Source organism: Megascapheus bottae, unplaced genomic scaffold (assembly GCF_031878675.1).
Source record: "Megascapheus bottae isolate mThoBot1 unplaced genomic scaffold, mThoBot2.hap1 H_1, whole genome shotgun sequence".
NCBI classification, from domain to species: Eukaryota; Metazoa; Chordata; class Mammalia; order Rodentia; family Geomyidae; genus Megascapheus; species Megascapheus bottae.
Window position 1 is genome coordinate 1,916,507 of NW_028327858.1, and position 21,785 is coordinate 1,938,291.

General features: G+C 46.2%; 1 protein-coding gene across 1 annotated transcript; it reads right to left on the minus strand.

The window, feature by feature from the left end:
• Positions 1-5,867: 5,867 nt before the first annotated feature.
• On the minus strand, positions 5,868-17,971 carry LOC150038986 (basic leucine zipper transcriptional factor ATF-like 3). The gene is made up of 4 exons (XM_090328097.1): positions 17,891-17,971; positions 17,362-17,370; positions 14,684-14,788; positions 5,868-6,376 (listed from the first exon to the last, which is right to left on the minus strand). Exons 1-4 carry the CDS (start codon positions 17,969-17,971, stop codon positions 6,194-6,196), a joined length of 378 nt encoding a protein of 125 aa, XP_090184223.1. The 3' UTR covers positions 5,868-6,193.
• Positions 17,972-21,785: the final 3,814 nt, after the last annotated feature.

The following is a 21,785-nucleotide window of genomic DNA, read 5'->3' on the forward strand; positions in this document are numbered from 1 at the left end:
ATTATTAGAAGGTCTCCCTTAACCTCTCTACTAATTTATCGTAATTCCTAAATGAAAACATGACAAATTATAGGAGCAAAAGAATAGGTAAATCACTAAAAGGAAATCATTAAATTTTTTTTGTTCAGATTAAGTCTGGAGGTTAGATTTCAGAAGTTTTAGGATAGAGGACCATTTCAGGTATGAGAAAAGATAGGGGTGTCACTCTCTTGCTAATCTTGCTCCCTACCAGAAGTACTTAACCATGAATTGTTTGAACAATGATTCATTCATAAACTATCGAAATAATTTAATGGCATTTTAGCATTTTTATCAAAAAGTCATTATTGCAAGAGCTGAATTGTTAGAAAGACTAATTGCTAGCTGGATGCTAATCATTCACTCCTATTATCCTAGCTATTCAAAAGGATCTGAGAATTGAGGTTCAAAGCCAGTCCAGGCAGGAAAATCTAACAGACTCTTATCTTAATTAACCATCAAAAACCTGAAACTGGAGGCATGGCCCAAATGGCAAAGTGTCAGCCTTGAGTGAAAAAGCCTAGTGAGAATTCAAGACCTTGAGTTCAAGTTCCAGTACTGGCACAAAATAAGAGAGAGAGAGAAAAAAAAAAGAATAAATAATTGCTAATAAGGATTAGAATTAACTAAGAAATAACTGTTGAAGCAGTTTAGTGATAGACCAGTTGCCTATCATCCACAGGTCCTGAATCTATTTGCTCTTGTCATTCTTTTTGGTTTTGTTTTTATTTTTGTTTTTTTCCAATCCTGGGGGCTTGAACTCAGGGTCTGGGCATTATCCTTGGACACTTTTTGCTCAGGGCTAGCTCTCTGCCACTTGAGCCATGGCGCCACTTCCAGCTTTTCCTTTGTATATGGTACCAAGGAATTGAACCCAGGGCTCTGCATGCTAGGCAAGCACTTTACCACTAAGCTATGCTCCCAATCCTTATTCTATTCACTGTTAAGCTTCACAACAGCCACAACCAGTATTTCTCAAACTTGCCTCCTTTCTCAATTTCAAAAAGTACTGCCTGGTGAACTGAACCATTTGTGGTTTTGTGACATCTGGAAGGTACTTTTTGGCCTGGTCTAGAGGAAAGGCTCTCAGGGCACTCCATGAAAATGAGTGCTGGGGAAATAGCCACTGCATTGTCCACAAAACCTGTGACCGTGGAGTTCAGATGTTGCACAGCAAATTTAGTGCCAAGAAGAAAGTGACCCATTCCATGAAACAACTGAAAACTTAAATCAAAGGACTAGAGATGTGGCTTAGCAGTATCAGGTCAGGTGAGTAAGTGCCACTCCCTACATGTTCCAGGACTTATAAACACACAATATATAATAACAATAATTAATAATACAATAATAATAATGAAATAACCAAACCTTTGTCACTATAAGAGTGGCTCAAGTGGTAGAGTGTCAACCAATGAGTAGAAGTGTCAGATATTGGGGCCAGGAGTTTGGCCTAGTGGTAGAGTGCTTGCCTAGCATGCATGAAAACCCAGGTTCCATTCTTCAGTACCACATACATAGATAAGCCAGAAGTGGTGCTGTGCCTCAAGTAGCAGAGCACTAGTCTTGAGGAAAAAGCCCAAGGACAGTGCTCAGGTCCTGAGTTCAAGCCCCAGAACTGGAAAAAAAAAAAGCATCAGATACTGAATTGGAGATCTGGTCTCAGGCAATTTTAAACAAACAAGCAAACAACAACAAAAGTCCCTTTAAATTTGTTCCACTAGAATCTTGATTAATGGATAGGTTTATAAGTAGTAGATTATTAAGGGAAATCAGGGATGTTCTAAGCACAACTCTGGCATTTCAGGGCACAAACACTGGACTCTCCCTGACCCTCTTCCTCCAGGCTGTGGTCAAAATTTTGAGCTTGTAGGAGACTTTGGTTTGATCTGTGATGACATTTCTGTCCTTCTTCAGAATATTGTACCAGGAATAAAAAAAAAATGCTAGAACACCAAAAGTGCAGGTGAGCTGTCTCCAGAGACATTCTGCTCTGAGTACAGTTTAAGATTCCAGGAATGACCCACCCCAGTGTATTCCAGCAAGGCCATCGGCACCTGTTAGATGCAGACTGTTGTTTTCTGGTTAAGGTGGCAGTGCACACTGATAGACTGTGACAATTTCATCAAGGTGGTCAGTTTCTAGATGGGCAATTTAGAAATGTTTCTATGACTCCAGGCGTAAGTCAGTTTCTCATAGATCCTTCTTTCTGCTCCCTGTTCTCTCTTCCCAGCCTCCTTCCTGAGGCATGGATGACCTTTCTAGGACTTCCTGGATTTGAAGGGTAGAAGGCAGGTCAGTGAAGGTTGAAACTGTTTTTTTTTTCTTGTAGTTCTCACTGAAGCAAGACCCACAGCCTTCTGTCAGTAAATACAGCCAGGGTTGTGCTGACCCTAACACTGATGGGAAATTATAGAGGGGCTTTTGAGTCTCTTGCTTTCCTGTCCGTTAAGAGTCACCACTCTTAACCAAGGTTTGGGGCCCAAATTGGGGACTGATTCAGTGATGGAAACCCCAAGCTTTAAGGCTAGGTTGGTGCAATACAGGGTGGGATTGCGGACAGGAAGTTGTATGGCTGTGTGGGTGTAAGGGAAGGGCTTCCTCCCTTTCTAACACTTTCTGGGCTTTTCTCAGCATTCTCCCTTCCCCTAACCCAGCAAACAGATACACTCAAGTCCTCAGTCAAATCCCAGGTACAAGCGACAGTGAAAGTAACAACCAAGCAAACCCAATCTTCAGCAGCCTGTCTATGTCCTTCTGGAAAAAAAAAAGTCATCATGTCTTTGCTTTATACAGAATATGTATCTTTTCAAAGTAGGCGTAGCTCAATGAATATTTATTTTTCAGCACTCTTTTTCCATCTCCAGTTATCTTGGTGAATACTTAATCAGCAGTGTCCTAGGCTATCCTAGTTTTGTTTCCCTGCCTAGCAAAGTACTGCTTTAATGTCAGAGTGGCAGTAGTCTGGCCCTTTCTAAATTCAAGCTCAACTTCAATCAACACAACAACCAGAGAGAAGTCCCCTGCATTTAGCAAGTAATTTGAATGAAATTTGTTTTGTCTGTTTGCTTTTATTGTGAGAAGATCTGCTTTTCTGGGGAACAACCAGAGAGAACAACACAAACAACCAGAGAGAAGTTCCCTGCATTTAGCAATTAATTTGAATGAAATTTGTTTTGTCTGTTTGCTTTTATTGTGGGAAGATCGTTTTTTTCTGGGGATATTCAGGAGACAACTGGCAGGCCTGTAGATTAGCTTGAGGACAGTAGAAGTAAATAAATAGGAAGATGATGACATGAAAGTACAGTGTGCACCACGAGGAACAGGATACACTGTCAGCCTCTTTGAGATGCTTAATTTGGAGCCCATATACAGGGCTGTTCTCAGGAGACAGCTGGGTTCAGAATACTAGTGGGCATTACCAGCATAGAGGTGGATATGGACTGGCTCAACCTTAATCTTGAGAAGAAAATAGGAAGATATAGTAATAAAGGGAGATAAAACCTGAGACATTAGAGCTCATTAGATGAACAAACAAAGCTTCCTGGTAGCCTCTAGGTAGGCAGATTCCAGGAGGAGGTTTGAGTAAAGGCTGGGTCTAATGCCAGAGAATGACAGTTACCAAATTGAGTTCCTTCTTCCATGCCCCAACACTTAGCCAAATTTCATTTCCCAACCTCCCTTGTAGCTGGGTGAGGCCCTGTAACTAGCTGAGCTTTGGCCAATGCATGAAGCCAGGCGGGGATAGCAACGTGCCATTGCCTCTGGGACATAGCACTACCCACCAAACCTCTCTTCCTTAACTTGCCACCCAAAGTAGAGGAGCTAAGAGGTGTTCAGGCTTCAGGGGCACAGAGAAAATGGAAGAAAGTTGGTCACCGTGTTATTGTCTGGTGAAAAGAGAGGCTATAAAATCAAGCTGGACAGAGCTTCAGGAAAAACAGGCCTGCAGAGCTACCAGACAAGGACACCACGAGTTAGCAGAGGATGACAGGTAGGCAGCATAACAGCAGTGACTACAGAGGGTTAGAGCAGGATCAGCACACCAATAGAATAGCTCAATTTTTAAAGTCAGATCAGCTAGAGGGATCCTGGAGTCTGGAGATCATGAAAGTTCTGCAGGATCAGCTTGAAAGTCAGTGTTCTCTGCAGAGCCAGAGGAGGACTGGAGTTGACAGATGATAGCAGCCCCACATCTGTTTGCATGGGGGACTTGTTTCCTGTGTTCATCCTCACAGCCATAGAGGCTCCTGTGACCTGGCTTTGAGCTCACGCTTTACAGACAGGCTGTTCACAACCTGGGCCACAGTCCAGCTTGGGGCCCAATTTTAACTTGGCATTGTTCTACATTTTCTGAGAGACCAGACAGAATTTGTGAAGGAAAAGTGCTCTTCTTCTCATCTTCGTAAGGGGACAGATTTTGGACTAATGTGATTTTGTCTTCTAAGCTTATACCTTGTAGCACAGCAGGGTGACATGGAAGTATACAAGATAGTTAAGAAAAACCAACCTGGCTGCTGGTATCAGTAATTGTAGCTACTCCAGAGTCTAAGATTTGAAGATCACAGTTTAAAACCAGCTTGCTCAGAAAAGTCTGTGAAACTCTAATCTCCAAATAAGCACCAAAAAGCCCAAAGTGGAGCAGTGGCTCAAGTGCTAGAGTGTTAGCTTTGAGCCCCAAAGCTCAGGGACAGCATCCAGGCCCAGAGTTCAAGCCCCAGGACCAGCTTGTGGGGAAAAAAAAAAGCAACCCAGAATAGAAAAATCTCCCATGGCAGTCTATCATGGTCTGAGAGTTGGCAAAAGTAGAATGGTACACAAAGTATAAGGCATGCATGGGACATTTCCACCCCACTTCTTAGCAACTCATATGGGTCAACGATTTCTGAAAGGCTATGGGAGGCTAGGAAGTTCCACTCCCTTATTCTCTGTCACAGCCCCCTCCAAAAGTGCCTCTCTATCTCCCATAAATGTGTCTGTGGGGGAGACAAGTAGGAGAAAGAGACACATCCTGAAGAGAAAGAAGATGACCTGCCCAGGAAGAGGAACTGATCATACACATAACCAAGAACTGAGGCAAGAAACATAGAAACATAATTGTCCTTTTTATTATCCAAATTCAAGAGGAATTCAAGAGGTTCTGCAGAACAGCAGAACCAACTAATGTTCCTGAGTTCAATTCACTAGATAAGGGGCAGGAAGATTGCTGGTCTCATCAAAGAAGGAATTAAAGAATGAACACAGAGGAAGAAGACTCAAGCAAGGCAGATTTAGTAATGCAAAGCAAGGTGAAAAATAGACCCTCATACAGGAGGGTAGATAGGTTCAATAAGGAACTGTTGCCCAGAAAGTCTCAGTATACCTCATGTTTTAGGGGTCTGTAGCCATGGGGCTGCATCAGTCTTGGGGTGTGCTATTACCTCTGGAAGGCTGAGGTGCATTTATCATCAACTCCTCCCACACATTAGGTAGTGGAGTCTTGCCTCAGATGGTCAGAGCAAGGCTTTTTATTTTTCCTGGTTGTGGCGGATAGGGCTACGTCACAAGTGGTTCTGTCAGTAACAAGGATATAATCATTATTTTAAAAAAATAACATCCAAGAGCCAGTGGCTCATGCTTGTAATCCTAGCTACACAAGAGGCTGAGATTTGAAATCACGGTTCAAAGCCAGGCCAGGCACAAAAGCTCCTGTGAGACTCTTTATCTCCAATAAACTATTCAAAAAAGCTGGAAGTGGCTGGAAGTATCTCTTGTAAATCAAGTGGTAGAATGCTAGGGACAGTGCCCAGGCCTTGAGTTCAAGCTCCATGACTAGCAAAATAACAACAGCAATAATAATAATAATAATAATAATAATAATAATAACATCCAAGCCATTGCTCTCAGCCATGACATTGCATGGCCCTACATAATCCTTTATCACTAGCTGCCAAAATGGATAGGAAGTGATTCCTGAAGATGGCAGCCTGACCCCTGGATGTGCTGTTCCTTTGCTCTGAGTGTGGGGCTGGCAGAGCACGGTGCTGTGCTGAGGCCAGGCTGCCAAGGCCACAGATGGGTGGGTGGTTTCCAGGAAGTGGTGCAGCTAGATACCCCAGGTACAGATGGAAATCCTTTCTTCCAGGTTTGTAAAGGACCAACGCTCCTCACTCCACACAGGACGATGGCCTCCCTGGCTTCATCGGGGAAGGCAGCTGGCCACGGGCTCTTGCAGCACCTGCACGAAGTTCACGGGACACAGCAGCAGCGGACACATTTTCTCATGCTCTTTCAGTGCCTCGTTCAGCTGCCTCAGCTCCTCCGTCAGCTTTCCGATCTCCCTCCGCAGAACGGTGTTTTCTTGCTCCAGGCATTCATATTCCTGTGGAATAAAGACAATGGACAAATACATTTATGAAACCACATTCCCTTCCTCTGACTTCCCATAGTGTTTATTAGCTTATGATTTTTCTTCTCCCACCACAACAAAAGGGTCACGAAGGCAGAAAGCTCTGTACTTTGAATCTGCTTGACTGAAGTCTAATTTGCCATGGGCAAATATAAAGTATAAAATTCGATGAATGTTGATACATGTTTAAATCAGTTGGCTTATATGTAGAGCATTTCCATCACTCCAAAAAGTACCCTCATACCTCTCTGTTCCAGGCCCTCACCTACCTCCAACTGACAGGCTGTATCCTGAGGTCTCTGTTGGGATCTGAACCATACTTCTAGCACTTAGACTAATACCTGGATTATAAAGTGTTTATTGATTACACAAACAAATGCAGGAAAAAAACCACTCAATTCTCCAGTATGTAAGGGTTCACACATGGCTTAGAACTTCCCTTTGTCCACCTCACATAGTATAACATACACCTCCCACATGTAATTCTGGCTCACATCTTGGGACACACCCACCCTCCTTAAAAGACTGTCCTTGTCATTTCTGAGCTGTTCTATTAGAAAGCTCCATTATTCATTGATTAAAATCATACTATCACTGGGTGCTGCTGGCTTATACCTACAATCCTACTACTCAGGAAGCTAATATCTGAGGATCAAGGTTCAAAGCTAGTTTGGGTAAGAAAGTCCATGAGACTCTGATTTTTAATTCACTACCAAAAAGTTGGTGGTAGAGCTGTAGTTCAAGTGGTAGAGCAGTAATTCTGAGCACAAAAACGCAGGGACAATAAGTACCCAGGTCCTGACTTTAAGCTCCAAGACTGGCACCAAGAACATAGATAAAACTAAACAATCTCATACTCTCTCCATCAAATCCACCTATTGGGCTTGCTTCAACCTAAGGGAACTACATAGAAACTCCACCATGATTTGTATCCTTCAAGTTCAACTGTCTTAGGGCTGCTGAGTTCCTTGGTCAGAGCTATCATTCCATTCACCCTCCTATTCACTGTCCCTGATGCATTTTCCAACTTGCCAGACTTCTGAGACAATGCCACTCCCAGGACAGCGTGCATCATTCTGGCCCATGCATGGGCCAGCCTCTCTTGTGCTGGCCCTAAGCCACTGGGTTTGTCCCTCAGCTTGTGGAGGAATCAAACTCCATCTATAGGTGCTACCTCACCATCTTCATGTGAGTAATGTTTCAGAGCTTAAGGAGAGGACTTTAACTGACATACATCTCAGAAGGGCAAGGCACTGATTTGGTGGCAGGACACTAAGCTTTTGCTCTGGACCCAGGAGGATCCATGAGGCCTCCCACCTTCCGAAGGCATCATTGCTTCCCCAGGTTTTACTCAGAAAGTCACTGCAGCTGCCTGTGCAGGCTTCTCATCTGTCTTCTCCATAGGGACTTTCTTTCCTGGGATTTATGTTGTAGTCACAAATATCTGTGGGACTTTTAGTGAGGTAATAGAACACAAGGGAATACAAAGTGGGGAAAAAATTCCTCAGGTGAAACAAACACTGCAAAAAGAAAAAGAGGAGCTGGGAGAAGAGGCCAGAGATCACCAAACAAGACCAAAAGGGAAAGAATGAAACTTCACTACAACTAGTTCAAATCCTGTAGAGCTGAGGGAGGGTTTGAGGATGATATGCTGTCCTCCAAGGGCTGTGTTAACCTGGCACAAAGTTCATAAAAATTCATAGTTTCAAAGCAGAGATCAGAGGCGATGGAATCACTGCAAATCCCACTTGTGCCTCAGAAACGAAGTGGTGTGGCCAGGAGCATAGCCTAGTGGTAGAGTGCTTGCCTAGCATGCGTGAAGCCTTGAGTTCAATTCCTTGGTATCACATACTCAGAAAAAGCTGAAAGTGGTGCTGTGGTTCAAGTGGCAGGGCTCTAGCCTTGAGCAAAATGTGTTCAAGGCCCTGAGTTCAAGAAAGAGAGGGGGGGGGCAGAGAGACAGAGAGAGAGAGAGAGAGAGAGGCGCAGAGAGGGGGGAAATGGTGTGAAACAGTGGCTCTTACTTGGGACAATTTTGGTAGTCCCTAGATGAGAACTTGAGGATATTTAGTGGCACTTGGCACTTGGACAGTAGGGGTTGTCACTAGTGGGTGGAAGTCAAGGATGATATTCAAAGTCTTAAAGTGCAAGGGACAATCTCTGCCCCAACAAAGAGTTGGCCAGCCCATGTCAATAGTGCTGAAGTTGAGAGGGCTTGTTCTGGGCATCTCTGAGAAGCTCTCTGGATGAACAAAAGGCTGCTTGGGCCTTCCAGGGTCCAGAGTCCTCTTAGGAAGATGATGGGATTAGGGATGGGTAGAGGTGGTGTGGGAATTAGGGAAAAGAAATAAAATCTCAGGTGTAAAGGAAAAGAGGGGTCAGAAAAATTAGCCATGTACTGGTGGCTCACACCTGCAATCCTAGCTACTTGGGAGCTATGCAGATCCCAATCTGAGGATTGCAGCTCCAAAGCAAATCAGGCAGACAAATCCTGCTTATGCTCAATAAAGCAGCAAAAAGCTAGAAATGGAGGTGTGGCTCAAATAGTAGAATATTAGCTCTGAGCAAAAAAAGCCAAGTGAGAGCTCAGTTCCCTGAGATCAAAACCCAGTTCCGGTTGGCACACACACACAGAGAAAGAGATGTGTTGGGGGGAGGAGGGAGTATCATGAGGACATAACCACACACTGCCCCCTATTTCATGTCATACAGTGGAACTTCTGAGAGTTAGCAACAGGTCCAAGGTCAACTGAAGCTCTCACAAAGTACCAGCACTTCTCTTTAGTTGGCAATATCTTGGCCCAAATTCCCCCACCATGGTTACTAGAAGTAACTAGAGGCCTTACCAGCAGAAATGTACTTGCCAGTAGAAAAATTATGTCACTACCAAGAGCCGTACCCGTTAGTGTGATATGTACGTAGTTTCTAACCCCAGAAGGGAGAGCATGAAGCATCTGTTAAAACACGTATTATCTGACAAAAACCTGACAACCCTATTGCCCAAGTAATTCATCAGTTTGTGATGAAACTGGCATTAGTGCTTTCTCTTTCTGACTCAAAATTCTTTCTCAGTCTGACATCTTTGGCTGCCTGATTGAACTGGCCTGACCCACTTCTCTTTTTTTGGTGCTGCTTCTAGGATTTGAACTCAGTGTCTTACATCCTTGCTTGGCTCTTTTGCTCAAAGGATAGCACTCAACCACTTGAGTCATATCTTCACTCCCAGTTGTTGTTGTTGTTTTGTTTTTGTTTTTGCTAGTTAACTGGGGGTAAGAATCTATGAACTTTCTTGCCTGGGCTAGCTTCAAACCAACATCCTTAAATTTCAGCTTCCTGAGATTTAAGTGGGTGGCCCACTTTTGATCCACTTCTGAGCCATCTTTCTGTTTTCTTAGAGATCTTGCTGATTCCCTTTGGTACTCATTTGTGAATGAGCTCCAGCATGTACCCGATGTTTAGAGGCAAATGGAGGTAGAAATCCTCATGAAAGGTATAAGTGTATAGAGGGAAATGATCTGAAAACCTAACACGAAAGGTTGTATTTCACAGCTGCTTCTAGCAGGACGGTGCAACCTGCCAGCCACCATAGCCCATGGGAATTCTAACTTCCTCTGCTTGGCTTATCCCATCTTGACAGGTAGATGGTTTGGGTGATGAACTTAGCCAAGAAACTCAGAAGAGATGGAGCTTCCAGGGTGCTGGCAGTGACTGGAACACAAGGACAACTATGGCATGTAAGTGAAGTGAGCAGAAGAGAATGATCGGAAGTTTTAAACAAGTCTTGCTCCAAGTCTTTGGGGCCTTCAATACACATAAGAGTCAGAGCTATCTTGATGTTAAGGAATTCTGCAGAGTAGGATAGAACCAAAGAGAGCATTTTCAATGGGCTACTAGTTCCTGTGAGTAGCAGGCAGCCATGCCTCTCTGGCTCCTGGATTCCTCAGGCTATAGTTTCCATGTATGGTGTCTGTCTGTCTGTCTCTCTCTCTCTCTCGATCCTACATGTGATCTGGGATCCATCCAGGCCCCAAAGGGATTTCTGTGAGGCCTCACAGCAGTGTGTTAAATGCTACACACTCAGGTCACAGAAGCAGAGTGAAAGTGTCCTTTACCCAACTTCTTTGACCATTCACCTCACTTCCAGGATTAGTCATTCTGTGTCTTGCCACCACATTGTTACCCTTGCAGAACAGAGACCTGCCCTAACTAGCATGTCCTCCTGAACAAGTCCAGGAAATAACAGAGAAAGGGTTATTCTTGTGGTGCTTTTTGGTCCACAGATGTTATTTATCCTGTTTGGCAGAAAGTGTGGGATGTAAGTCCATCTTCTGAAGCCAGTTGCTCCCTCCCTCCACCCTTTTTCATCTGGGATGCTTGTGTGCAATGAGTGAGGGAAAGCTGAGGGCTACAGCTCTGTGTTCTGGAGACAGATGGAGGCAGGGTCCTGACTTCCTTGGAATTGTGTTTTGCAACAAAGCTGGCTTTGCTGAGGTGATATTCCAGCAATACATTATCCTGACTCTGCCCACCAGCCCCCCAGAGAAAGAGAAAGGCTTGGATTTCAGATTCACCTACCCCAGCTCTGGAATGGGCAACTGGTGTAATTATCTGATAATCCAGCCAATAGACAGCATCACCCAGGGAACTCTGTGGTTCTAAGAGAGAATAGGCAGGAGCAAACACAACACCACTCCTCAATTCTATTGGTTATTCAATCTGACCTGCACTTACTTGTCCTTTGGGGACTCTGTTAGTAAAGTTACATGGATATTTGTGTGTTATCTTCTCCGAAAGGCAGGTTCACAATACCTCAAAGATGCCTGCACTCTAGTCTCTGGAACCTGGGAAGATGGTGCCTTATTTATCAAGAGAGACTCTGCAGATAACATTAAGAGAGATGCAGTGGGGGAAATTATCCTGGATTGCTCGACCATGTCCTTGTGACAGTGCTCGTAAGTGGAAGAAGAATTAGGTGACGATGCAACCACGGCGAGAGTCATGCAGCATGAGAAAGAATCCACTGGCCCTTGCTTCTTTAGAAAATGGAAAGGGACCACAAGCCAAGGAATGTGGAGGCCTCTAGAAACTGGAAATGAATGAACAAACGAATAAACAAAACCAGACATAGATCTTTTCCAGAGGTTCCAAAAGGGATGCAGCCCTGCTGGCACCTTGATTATCCCACAGTGAGAAACATTTCAGATATTAGAAAGCCCAAACTGTAAGATGGTAAATTTGTTAGTTTAAGGTATCATATTTCTGGGAATTTGTTACAGCAGCAGTAAGAAGCTAGTACACTTTCTGTGAGAAACCCAATGCTTCCCAAGGACACAAATGAGGTCCCCTTTTCTATTTGTGACCCAACAGCAAAACTTTGCCCTTAGTGGGGCTTAATGCTTGTGGAACATGTCTGTCATACCTTATTCCAGAGACAGACTTGTCCAATCCAGTCACTTGTGTATATGTAATCACTCAGTGTTTATAACCCTTAACACACCTGGCCTGGACTAGAAACTTCTAAAAGGAAGAACCCAGGCAACTAGCTACACCATGGTCTGAATACAGGGCCATGCACATAACTGTCCCCTCTGGGGGTTATTTGGTAACATGAACCTAGAGCTGTAATTGCTTTGAGAGCAAGGGAAAAGGAACCAAAGAGGCAAAGGTCACAGACAGACTTCTGTGGAAATTTTACAGAACTCATGAAGAAATGGGAAGGTTCTCCCTGACTCTAGAGACCCATCTCTTTCTAAGGCCCAGCATACCTACTTTCTCCTAATTTATAAATCTGACATTTATAAATTATGCCATTCTGTGAATTTATGCCAGAGGTTCACATCTCCCTGGACTGTGTAAATTCTAAATGTGTTTTCTGTTCATTGTTAAAGTTTTCAGAAATGCGCTTCTTGCTTCCCAAATAACAACTGTGTCCTATGCATCAAACCTCAAACTAGTTTTGCCAAGATCATCTGTGACAGGAAAGCATGGCAGAGTCAGGTGCTATATACCTATAATCATAGGTATTCAGGAGACTGAGTTTTGAGGATCATAGTACAAAGCCAGCCTGGGCAGGAAAGTCTATGAGACTCTTTCCAATTAACTGCCAAAAAGCCAGAAGTGTGGCTAGCCCTGACCAAAAAAAAAAAAGAAAAAGAAAAAGAAAAAGCTCAAAAACAGTGCCCAGGCCCTGAGTTCAAGCCCTACAACTGGATCACTGAGGGGAGGGGGATCTGGGGGAGAAAGAAGAAAAGGAAAAGAAAGCATGGCAGGAAGCTGAGCATGGTAGATTACATCTGTAACTCCAGTTTCTTGGGAGGTGAAGTTAGGTAGCTCATAGTCCAAGGCTGCTCCAAGCAAAAGCAGAAGACCCTATCTGAAAAATAAAACTAAAAGCAAAAGCACTGGGGACATGGCCCTGATTCAACCAGAAGGAAAGAAAGGAAGGAGGGACAGAGGGAGGAAAAGAAAAGAGGGAGGGAAGGAGAGAGGAAGGGAGGGAGGGAAAGTATCTTATACAGAGATGGTAAGAAGGGGGTATGACCAATTCCTTGGCAGAACTGTCAATGCTTTCAAGGCCAGCTTCTGACATGGAGTAATTCTCGTATCCTTGAAGATTATGTGGATTAAGGAAAAGGGAATCACTTGAGGATGAACCCCAGTGTGGTTTGAATATGTCCTCTAAAGGTGGATCCCTAATGCAACAGCGTTGGGAGGTGGCACCTCCAAGAGGTTATTTATTAGCTTATGAAGCCTCTGCTCCCATGGTACATTAGTTTATTCATTGATTACTGGTTTATCATGGGAGTGGCTTTTCTTTTCTGCTACTAGAGCTTCAACTCAGAGTCTCCCACTTACTCAGTGGGTGGTCTACCACTTGAACCATTCCTCCAGTTTTTTTGTTGTTTTTGTTTTTGCTGGTCCATTGGAGATGGAATCTAAGGAACTGTTGGGCCAGGAGTGAGACCTCATGGTAGAGTGCTTGCCTAGCATGCATGAAGACCTAAGTTAGAGTCCTTGATACCACATACACAGAAAAAGCCTCCAGTGGTGCTGTGGCTCAAGTGGTAGAGTGCTAGCCTTAAGAACGCTCAAAGACAGACAGACAGAGAAAGCAAGCAAGCAAGCAAGCTCAAGGACAGTACTCAGGCCCTCAGTTCAAGCCCCAGGACTAGCAAAAAAAAAAAAAATTTAGGGGCTGGGAGTTTGGCCTAGTGGTTAAAGTGTTTGTCTAGCATGCATGAAGACCAGGGTTTGATTCCTTGGTACCACATACATACAAAAAAGCCGGAAGTGGTGCTGAGGCTCAAGTGGCTCAAGAGGCTCTAGCCTTGAAAAAGTCCAAGGACAGTGCTCAGGCCCTGAGCTCAAGCCCAGGAATGGCCAAAAAAAAAAAAAAATCTAAGAAACTTTTTGCCTGGGCTGACCTTGAACTCTGATCCTCCAGATCTCAACTTGGATCACAGGCATGAGCCAATGGTGTCCAGCTGGAAGCGACCTTTTATAAAAGCAAGCTCTCTCTCTGCTTTCTGTCTTATGTGCTGCCTTCCACTAAACTATGGTAGAGAGGCAAGCCGCCACATGTGCTAAGCAGATGTGGTGACCAGCCTCCAGAAGTGTGAGTCAAATTATTCTTCATAAGTGATCCATCCTGTGGTATTCAGGGATGGAAGCCCCATACAGAGCTTTATATCAAGCTTCTGGACTGGCTATGTCCATTACTACACTGTGAACACAGGGAGAAGAGAGAACTCAGAGCAAACAGACCTCATTCTTTTATGAGCCTGTAGCAGACCCATCTGGAGACATATACACAGGGGTGAAGTTATGGGCCTAGACAGAGGGACTATCTAGTAATCCAGGTGGGAAGATCATGTTAGAACAGATGAACAAGAACATCTTCAAGGATGAGATTTTAAAAAAAACAACAAAAACAAAAACCTTATCTGAAACTCTGGTCAACATTAACATTTAAACCCCTGCAATCCCGACAGGTAAGGATTCTTCCACTAAGCTATACTCTCAAATGAATGGGGAAAGACATTGAGAGGACCGGGAATCAAAAGAGGTACTTTGTTTTGTTTTAAAATGAGAAAATCAAGCATTGGAAGCACCCAGGGAATTAGACTGAGAGATGGAGTGGCCATAGGCAAACAGTCCATGTAGTAGGCTGGAAAGACATGAGACAGTGAAACCCTCACCCCCACCCCATCTCCCGGTGAGGACAGAGGATGGCTCCTCCCCCAACATGCTCACATGGCCCAGGCCCAACCCAGCAATCACCTCGTGGAGTTTGTCAGCCTTCTGTGTCTGCTTCTTTCGACTTCTTTGGGCAGCAACTCGGTTTTTTTCTCTCCTTCGAACCTTCCTGTCATCATCCTCGGGACTCTGGGGGATAGTAGTTGAGAGGTGTGACGATCAGGCCTGCACCTTACACTCCTCTGCCCTCTCTTTAGGCCTAGTATTGCTCCTTAAGCTCCGTTTCGACCTCATGCAATAGCATTTTTTGCTTCTATACCAGCAGACCGGCACCAGCAGACAGCTACCTCTCAAGGGGTGCTAACTATATCCTGGCTCTCCACTGAGGAGTTTATCTTCCACCATTCCGGGAAATGTGTACGGTGACTATCATTTTAAAAATGAGAAGTCACAACCAGGTTTGGTGGCTCATGCCTATAATACTAACTACTCAAGAGGCTGAGATCTGAGGGTTGCAGTTCAAAGCCAACCCCAGCAGGAAAGTCCATGAGACTCTTATCTCCAATTAAATACAAAGAAAGAAACAAACAAAAACCCAAAGCCAGAAGTGAAGGTGTAGTTCAAGTGGCAGAGTGAGCCTGGAGTGGAAAAAGCAGAACTCGGGGATAGAGTTATAAACTCAGCAATAGATATAAAAGGGAGACAGAAACAGAGGGAAAGTGGGAGATAGGAAAGGGGGCCAGGGACTTGCTCAGTGGCGGGACACTAGTGTTCCATGTGGGAAACGTAGATTTGACCGTATCCAGCGCACACACACACGCACACACAAATGTAAAAATTAAATATAAAAGATGAGGAATAAGAAACTCAGACAGGTTAAGGAACTGCTGTAGGTATCAGAGCTATAAGGGGATGAGTGGGAAGTGGAACTCAGGTCTGTTGGCCTCCAAAGCAGACTTTATAAACCTCCACCCCACAGGGCGTGTGCTTGGAAGAGTTGTGGCAAAGTCAGGGGCATCTGCTACCTGGAACTTACTATGTGCCAGCATTAAACCCACATGCCCAAGGAGGTGCTTCTGATACTGTGTGAAAATCATGATTACACATTTATAACTAATTTGAACCGCAAAACTCTACAAGCCCACAGAATGATCTGGAACACCACTGACAGTGTGCTTGTTCGGACAACGTGTCACTGACATTTTGTTTCAGAGGTCAGCATGAATCCAAAAGCAAATGTATGAGGTGTCTTGAGAGCACTTAGTCATATGTGAGATTTAACAAAACGAGTCAAATTCTTCAGTAAGTAACATATAACGGGCAGGCAGAAAAAAAATGTGTCTACCACAGTAAAACAATTTATGATAGAAACATGGAAAAGGATTGTAGTGTTTGCTTTCCTGAATCCCAGGAGACAGTAGGGGGAGGGCTGGTGATAGAGTGCAGTGGTAAAGTACTTATGTTGCATGCACAGGCAGTAGGTTTGATCATCAGCACTAAAAAAGAAAACAACAACAAAAACAAACAAACAAACAAACCAAAAAAAACACCAGAGGTATGTAGAGGTTTGTTGAACTAACTTCAATGGAAAGCAAATCTTGATAACAGAAAGAAGTGGCCAATTTAGTAATCATTTTAGGTGGTATTGTATTGCAGGAAAAAAAAAGAAAACCGGACATGTTATCTTTCCAAGCTACTGCTGATAAGAATTTCCAGCGGGGCCGGGAGTTTGGCCTAGTGGTAGAATGCTTGCCTAGCATGCATGAAGACACAGGTTCGATTCCTCGGTACCCCACATACATAGCAAAAAAAAGCTGGAAGTGGTGCTGAGGCTCAAGTGGTAGAGCTCTAGCCTTCAGAAAGTCCAAGCACAGTGCTCAGGCCCTGAGCTCAAGCCCAGGACTGGCAAAAAAAAAAAAAAAAAAAAAGAATTTCCAGCATATGCAGCAACAAAATGGCATCAAAAGAGAATAAATAGGGGCGGGAGAGTGACCTAGTGATAGAGTGCTCGCCTAGCATGCACGAAGCCCTGGGTTCAATTCCTCCGTACCACACAGAGAAGACCAGAAGTGGAGCTGTGGCCCAAATGGCAGAGTGCTAGCTTTGAGGAAAAGGTGTGCAAGCACAGGGCACAGGCCCTGAGTTCAAGCCTCAGAAGAGAGAGAAGAGAGGAGAGAAAGGAAAGAGAGACAGAGACAGAGACAGAGCGAGACAGTCACACAGAGAGAGGGAGTGAGAGAAACAGCATAGCAAATAGAAAGGGAGATAGTGTTTAAGAAACGTGGTAGGCCAGCAGTCCAGATGTTCATGTATCCTCCGCATCTCATTTACTCCTCACAAAAATCCGGAAAGACAGGGGCTGGTGGCTCATGCCTATAATTCTAGCTACTCATGAAGCTGAGATCTGAGGGTCGTAGTTCAAAGCTATCCTTGGCGGAATAAATTCAAGAGATTCTTATCTCCAATAAACTACTCAGAAAAATCCGGAAGTGGTGCCGTGGCTCAAGTGGTAGAGCTCTAGCCCTGAGTACAAAGAGGCTTAGGGAAAGCACCAAAACCCTGCGTTCAGGCCTGGCCAATATATACATATACATATACATATATGTATATCTCAGAATGGGTAATGTGTGTCCATTTCACAGATAGGGAAACTGAGGCTCAGGCTTAGACAGGTTAAACACATTGCCCAAGGTCAACTCAATCTGTATGTAAGCCAAGACTCAAACTCAGAGCAGTTAGCAATAGCAGGGTCACCCTTTGACACTCTGTGCCTGGCACCAAATTGTGGGTAGGGTGAAGGTGGGGAGAAGAACGGAAAGATCCAGTTCTTGGTTTTAAAGCAACTGGGGGAAAAGTTTCCAAAGGGAGTTGTCTCTGGGGGACTGCGAGACGCGTCCAACCTTCCCATCCGGTGGGCAGCAAGCGGGATGAAAGTAGGGACAAAACGCCCTTCTCCTCTCCTCTCGCAGGGTGCTCGGGCCTCGCCCAGGGGCCAGGAAGGCCAAGCCCAGGGCCAGCGGGCTGGCAGCCTCCACCGCCCAGGGATGGGGCGCCCTTCCCCCGCAGCTAAGGCCCACGTGCCGGGCGCACAGCCGCGCGGGGCCCCGGCCAGTCCGGTGCGCGCTGGAGTCCGCCGGGGGGCACCGCACGCGCGCGCGGGGCGGACCCACCCGCCGGGGCGCACGTCCGGGTCTCCGGGACCGCCCCCGCCCCCGCCCGGCGGGTCTCCAGTTCCTCCTCCCGGACGCCCCGACCCCGCACGTCCACTACCTTCCCCGCACTCGACCCCACTACCTGAGGCTGCGGCTGGCTCCGGGGCGCCGCGGCGCTCCTCAGCAGGACACTGCTGGCGGCGGGGAGCCCTTGCGACATGCCGGGCGCTGGTCCAGCCGCCCCGCCCCGCCGCGCAGCCTCGGGAGGAGCGTCCTGCGCGCGGGACACGGCCTAGGGCACCGGCATCCCGGCGCCCGGCACCTGCGGGCCCGCGGCCCTGCGCCCCGCCCCTCACACTTCCCGCTCTCCCAGCTCCCGGGGTGCGGCGCGGCCGCCCCGTCCCCCACCTCCCCCAGCTCCAGTCCCCAGCGCGCCCTTCCCGCCCCCAAGCCCGCCCCGCCTCGTTTCCTCCTCTCCCCGCCCTCTCGCTGCACCTCGGGGTCCCCAATCCCACCCCTGGGCGGCTTTCCGGGGTGCTTCGTGGAAGTCACGTGGTGGTTCTGAAACCCCGGAGCCGACGTGAAGCCCACCCCCGGGAGACCGCGCAGCAGGCCCGGGGCGCGGCGCAGCCTCCGGGAGCCGCCGACGCGCTCCGAGGACTCGGGCGCCAAACGCGAGCGGGTGGTTTGGAGTCGGTGTCCCCCCACCCCCGACCCCGGGTCCATCTCCACTGCTTGCGCCTACGGACCACGCCACCACCGCCCTCCCCCCACTGAGCCGCGTCACGGGCCGTGGGCACTTTCTCCCTGCCATCCGTCACGGGCCGTGGGCACTTCCTCCGTGCCATCCGTCACGGGCCGTGGGCACTTCCTCCGTGCCATCCGTCACGGGCCGTGGGCACTTTCTCCCTGTCATCCGTCACGGGCCGTGGGCACTTTCTCCCTGTCATCCGTCACGGGCCGTGGGCACTTTCTCCCTGTCATCCGTCACGGGCCGTGGGCACTTCCTCCGTGCCATCCGTCACGGGCCGTGGGCACTTCCTCCGTGCCATCCGTCATGGGACACGGGCACTTTCTCCCTGCCATCCATCACCTGATGCCTCTCTCACCCCTTCCGCCGCCCGGGAAACGCAGTGCGTGCGCCCCCGAGGGCAGCCCCAGGATTTTCTGAGGGGGGGAGCACCCACGCTGCTTCCCTGTCCCGCTGGGCTGTGGGAGGGATGAGGTGGGGCGGCCCCCAAGGTGAATCCCCTGCGGTGAAGGTGGGCAGAGGGAGGTGTGGGGGGGGAGGGGAAACGTGTGCAGCCAGGCTTCCCTGAGATCCGATCCCGGAGCCTCTGTCGTCGCGGACCCGGGGATCTGGGCCCACCGTACGAAGGTTCAGTGGACCGGATCGCTTTCTGTTCCCCGGGGTGCGTGTGGGCTGTGATGCACCGTTACCACGCTCCATGCCACAGTGGGAAGTCAAGATGGTTGTGCCCAGTAAAAAGAAAAACAAAAAACAAAAAACCCAACCCCAAACAGGTGTGTGGTGTGCAGGCTGGGAGCAGGGGAAAGATCAGCCAAAGTCTGGGTGCGAGTGCTGGGAACCAGAGCAGAAGTGCCTCGGTAGTTCCCGGGCAGTCGTGGAGACGGATTCCCCCGTCCCGCACCTCCCACTGGAAACCGGGACTCCGGACCAGCCCTTGCCGCAATTGCCAGGGAAGCTTTCCCGAGCTTGGCTCCCCGGCGGCTGCCAGCAGGGAAGAGAGGCGGCCCGGAAAGGTGACTGGAGAGAGAGCGCGGTGTAACTGGGTGGATGCTGCAGGGCGCGCTCCGGATGTCGCCCAGCAGAGCTATTCTTCAACGGGCTTTCTGCCTAGATTTCCCTGCTCCCTTGATTTCACCAGTCAGTATAAAGCATGGCTGCCCCGGGGCCAGTACTTTTCCATCACGCACCACACTCGATAAAAGTGACAGCAAGTACATCAGCTGAAAAAGTTGGATTCAACAAAAATAAGAAAATATCTAGAGCAAATGGCCATGCTATTGCGTTCTTTCATTGCCACTGTTGTTTTTGTCAGAAAGGACAAGGTAAAAACAGCAGGGCAACTGCACACTCCCATGCTTCCTCCCGGTTATTGCCACATTTCTGCTTTCCATGCGCCACTGGACCTGTGTGCCTTCCGTTTCTCTCCCCTGCCTGCACAGAAGAACTTTTCATTATAAGCGACGTCTAATTACTGTGTAAGGGCGTCTTCCAAGATATTTAAAGGAACCGGAGTTTACTGGTTAGTTAACATTCAGGGAAGAGATCAATTTGACCTGCATATCATACAGCAAAATGAATGAATGACTAAAGTCAGAAATAAGAATCAGGGAGACTGATGGAATAAAGTCCTTATTACAGTCTTGGGGATAAAACAAGGAGAGAATTGTCTAAGAAAATCTGTGATAAGAAAAGTTACTTTGGTAGCAGCTGAACTGTAGGAAAGTGTGACATTGTTTTAATTGGTAGTGTATCTAGACAGTTAAACGGATCGGTAAAACGCAGTGCCTATAAGAAAGAGTTAATATTTCAATTATATAGATCCTATCGAAGTGAATAAGAAAAATATTGAGACAATCCTCTCTTATCCCCCCCCCAAAGATGATTTGTATGTGACAATACATTTTCACCTTGCATCAGAAGAAAGAGCCAGGGAAAATGGGTATAGATAGGTAGATAGATAGATAGAAATTTGAAATTAAAATCCTTCAAAATATTAACAAAATACCTACTGCAAATTAATGTTCAGTGGCATGGTGTAAATCGGTACAGCTCTATAGGAAGGCAGTTTTATTGTGACTCTCATAAGTTATCAGTTTTGACTCCATTTTTTAGAAAACCATTCTAGAAGATCATCAAATAGATTCAGGATGGGGGAAAAAAAAACACCACATTCCCTAGAAGTTCATAGCATTTGAAAATGAAAAATTTTAAAGCAACATAAATATCCAATTATAGTTACTTGGCTTACCAAAATGTTATTGCTCCAGTGTAGACTATTATATTTCTTTACAATTAGAGCATGAAGACAAACTTGTCACCTGGATGATTTAGTTGATAGGAGGTAAAGTGAAGAAAAAAGAGTAAAAAGTATAAATGCATATATAAAATGTTTTTTTAAAATTGGAAAAATATATATCAAGCTGGTAGGTTTTTCTCTTGTAATGGCAGGATTATAGTTTCATTGTTTAAACTTCTGGGAATCTTTGGGTCTTTGAATGTTTCTTATTAATAAGCAATACATGCACGTGGATACTCTCCTCTTCCCTAATGGCAAGCTCCTTTGAAGTACTAGGATGCCAACATTTCTTTAAGAAGATTGCTCCTGTCATAACCTATTTTTTTTGTAACATGTTTTGGCTCATTTTATCTGAAGTGGGGGGAAAGAAAATGAAGGCATTATAAGAATAAACATTTTGAATGTTGCCTTCGTTTGGTGCCTTTTCTTTTTATTTGTATTTTTTCCCTTGAACAGGCAAGAGGAATGGTATGATTTGGCAGTTTCCTACTAATACCATGATTACCCTGGATTACATGTTTGGGGAGAGGAAGAGGAGGTGCAGGGGAGGTTTACAGCTCAGTGACCCAATCCTCTGGTGATACACTTCACAAGAAGACATGTTTTATCAAAACAAGTTGCTCATAGGCTTTTTTTAAAAAAAAATCTTGTCCCTCATTTACTTTCGCTGTTCTCCATTAGGGAAATTGGCCTTCTGGTAATCATATTCTCAGGACTTTCTCAGAAAGTGATCCTACAAGCTTGTGGTTGGGTTGGGGAACAGAAAGCTGGAGGCAGAGATCCACTGATTTTACCGGAAGCTGCCCACTGTGGATCAGCCACTGTTCTAGGCACTGGGATTTAACAGTATCCCAATGAGTCACACCTCAGGGAGCTCACATTCTAAAGAGGGAGACAGACCTCAAGCAGAATGTTAAATGGTGCTAGGTTTTATAGGGACTATATAAGGAAGGGATGAGAAATGGGTAATCATGGGAGATAAAGCTC

What these genes read in the sequence shown, in the direction of transcription:
- LOC150038986 (XM_090328097.1), bottom strand. Translation starts at nt 17,971, where the DNA reads ATGTCGCAAGGGCTCCCCGCCGCCAGCAGTGTCCTGCTGAGGAGCGCC. An exon ending in AGGCTGACAAACTCCACGAG is followed by an intron (nt 6,377 to 14,683) that starts GTGATTGCTGGG and finishes TTTATTCCACAG; the next exon opens with GAATATGAATGCCTGGAGCA.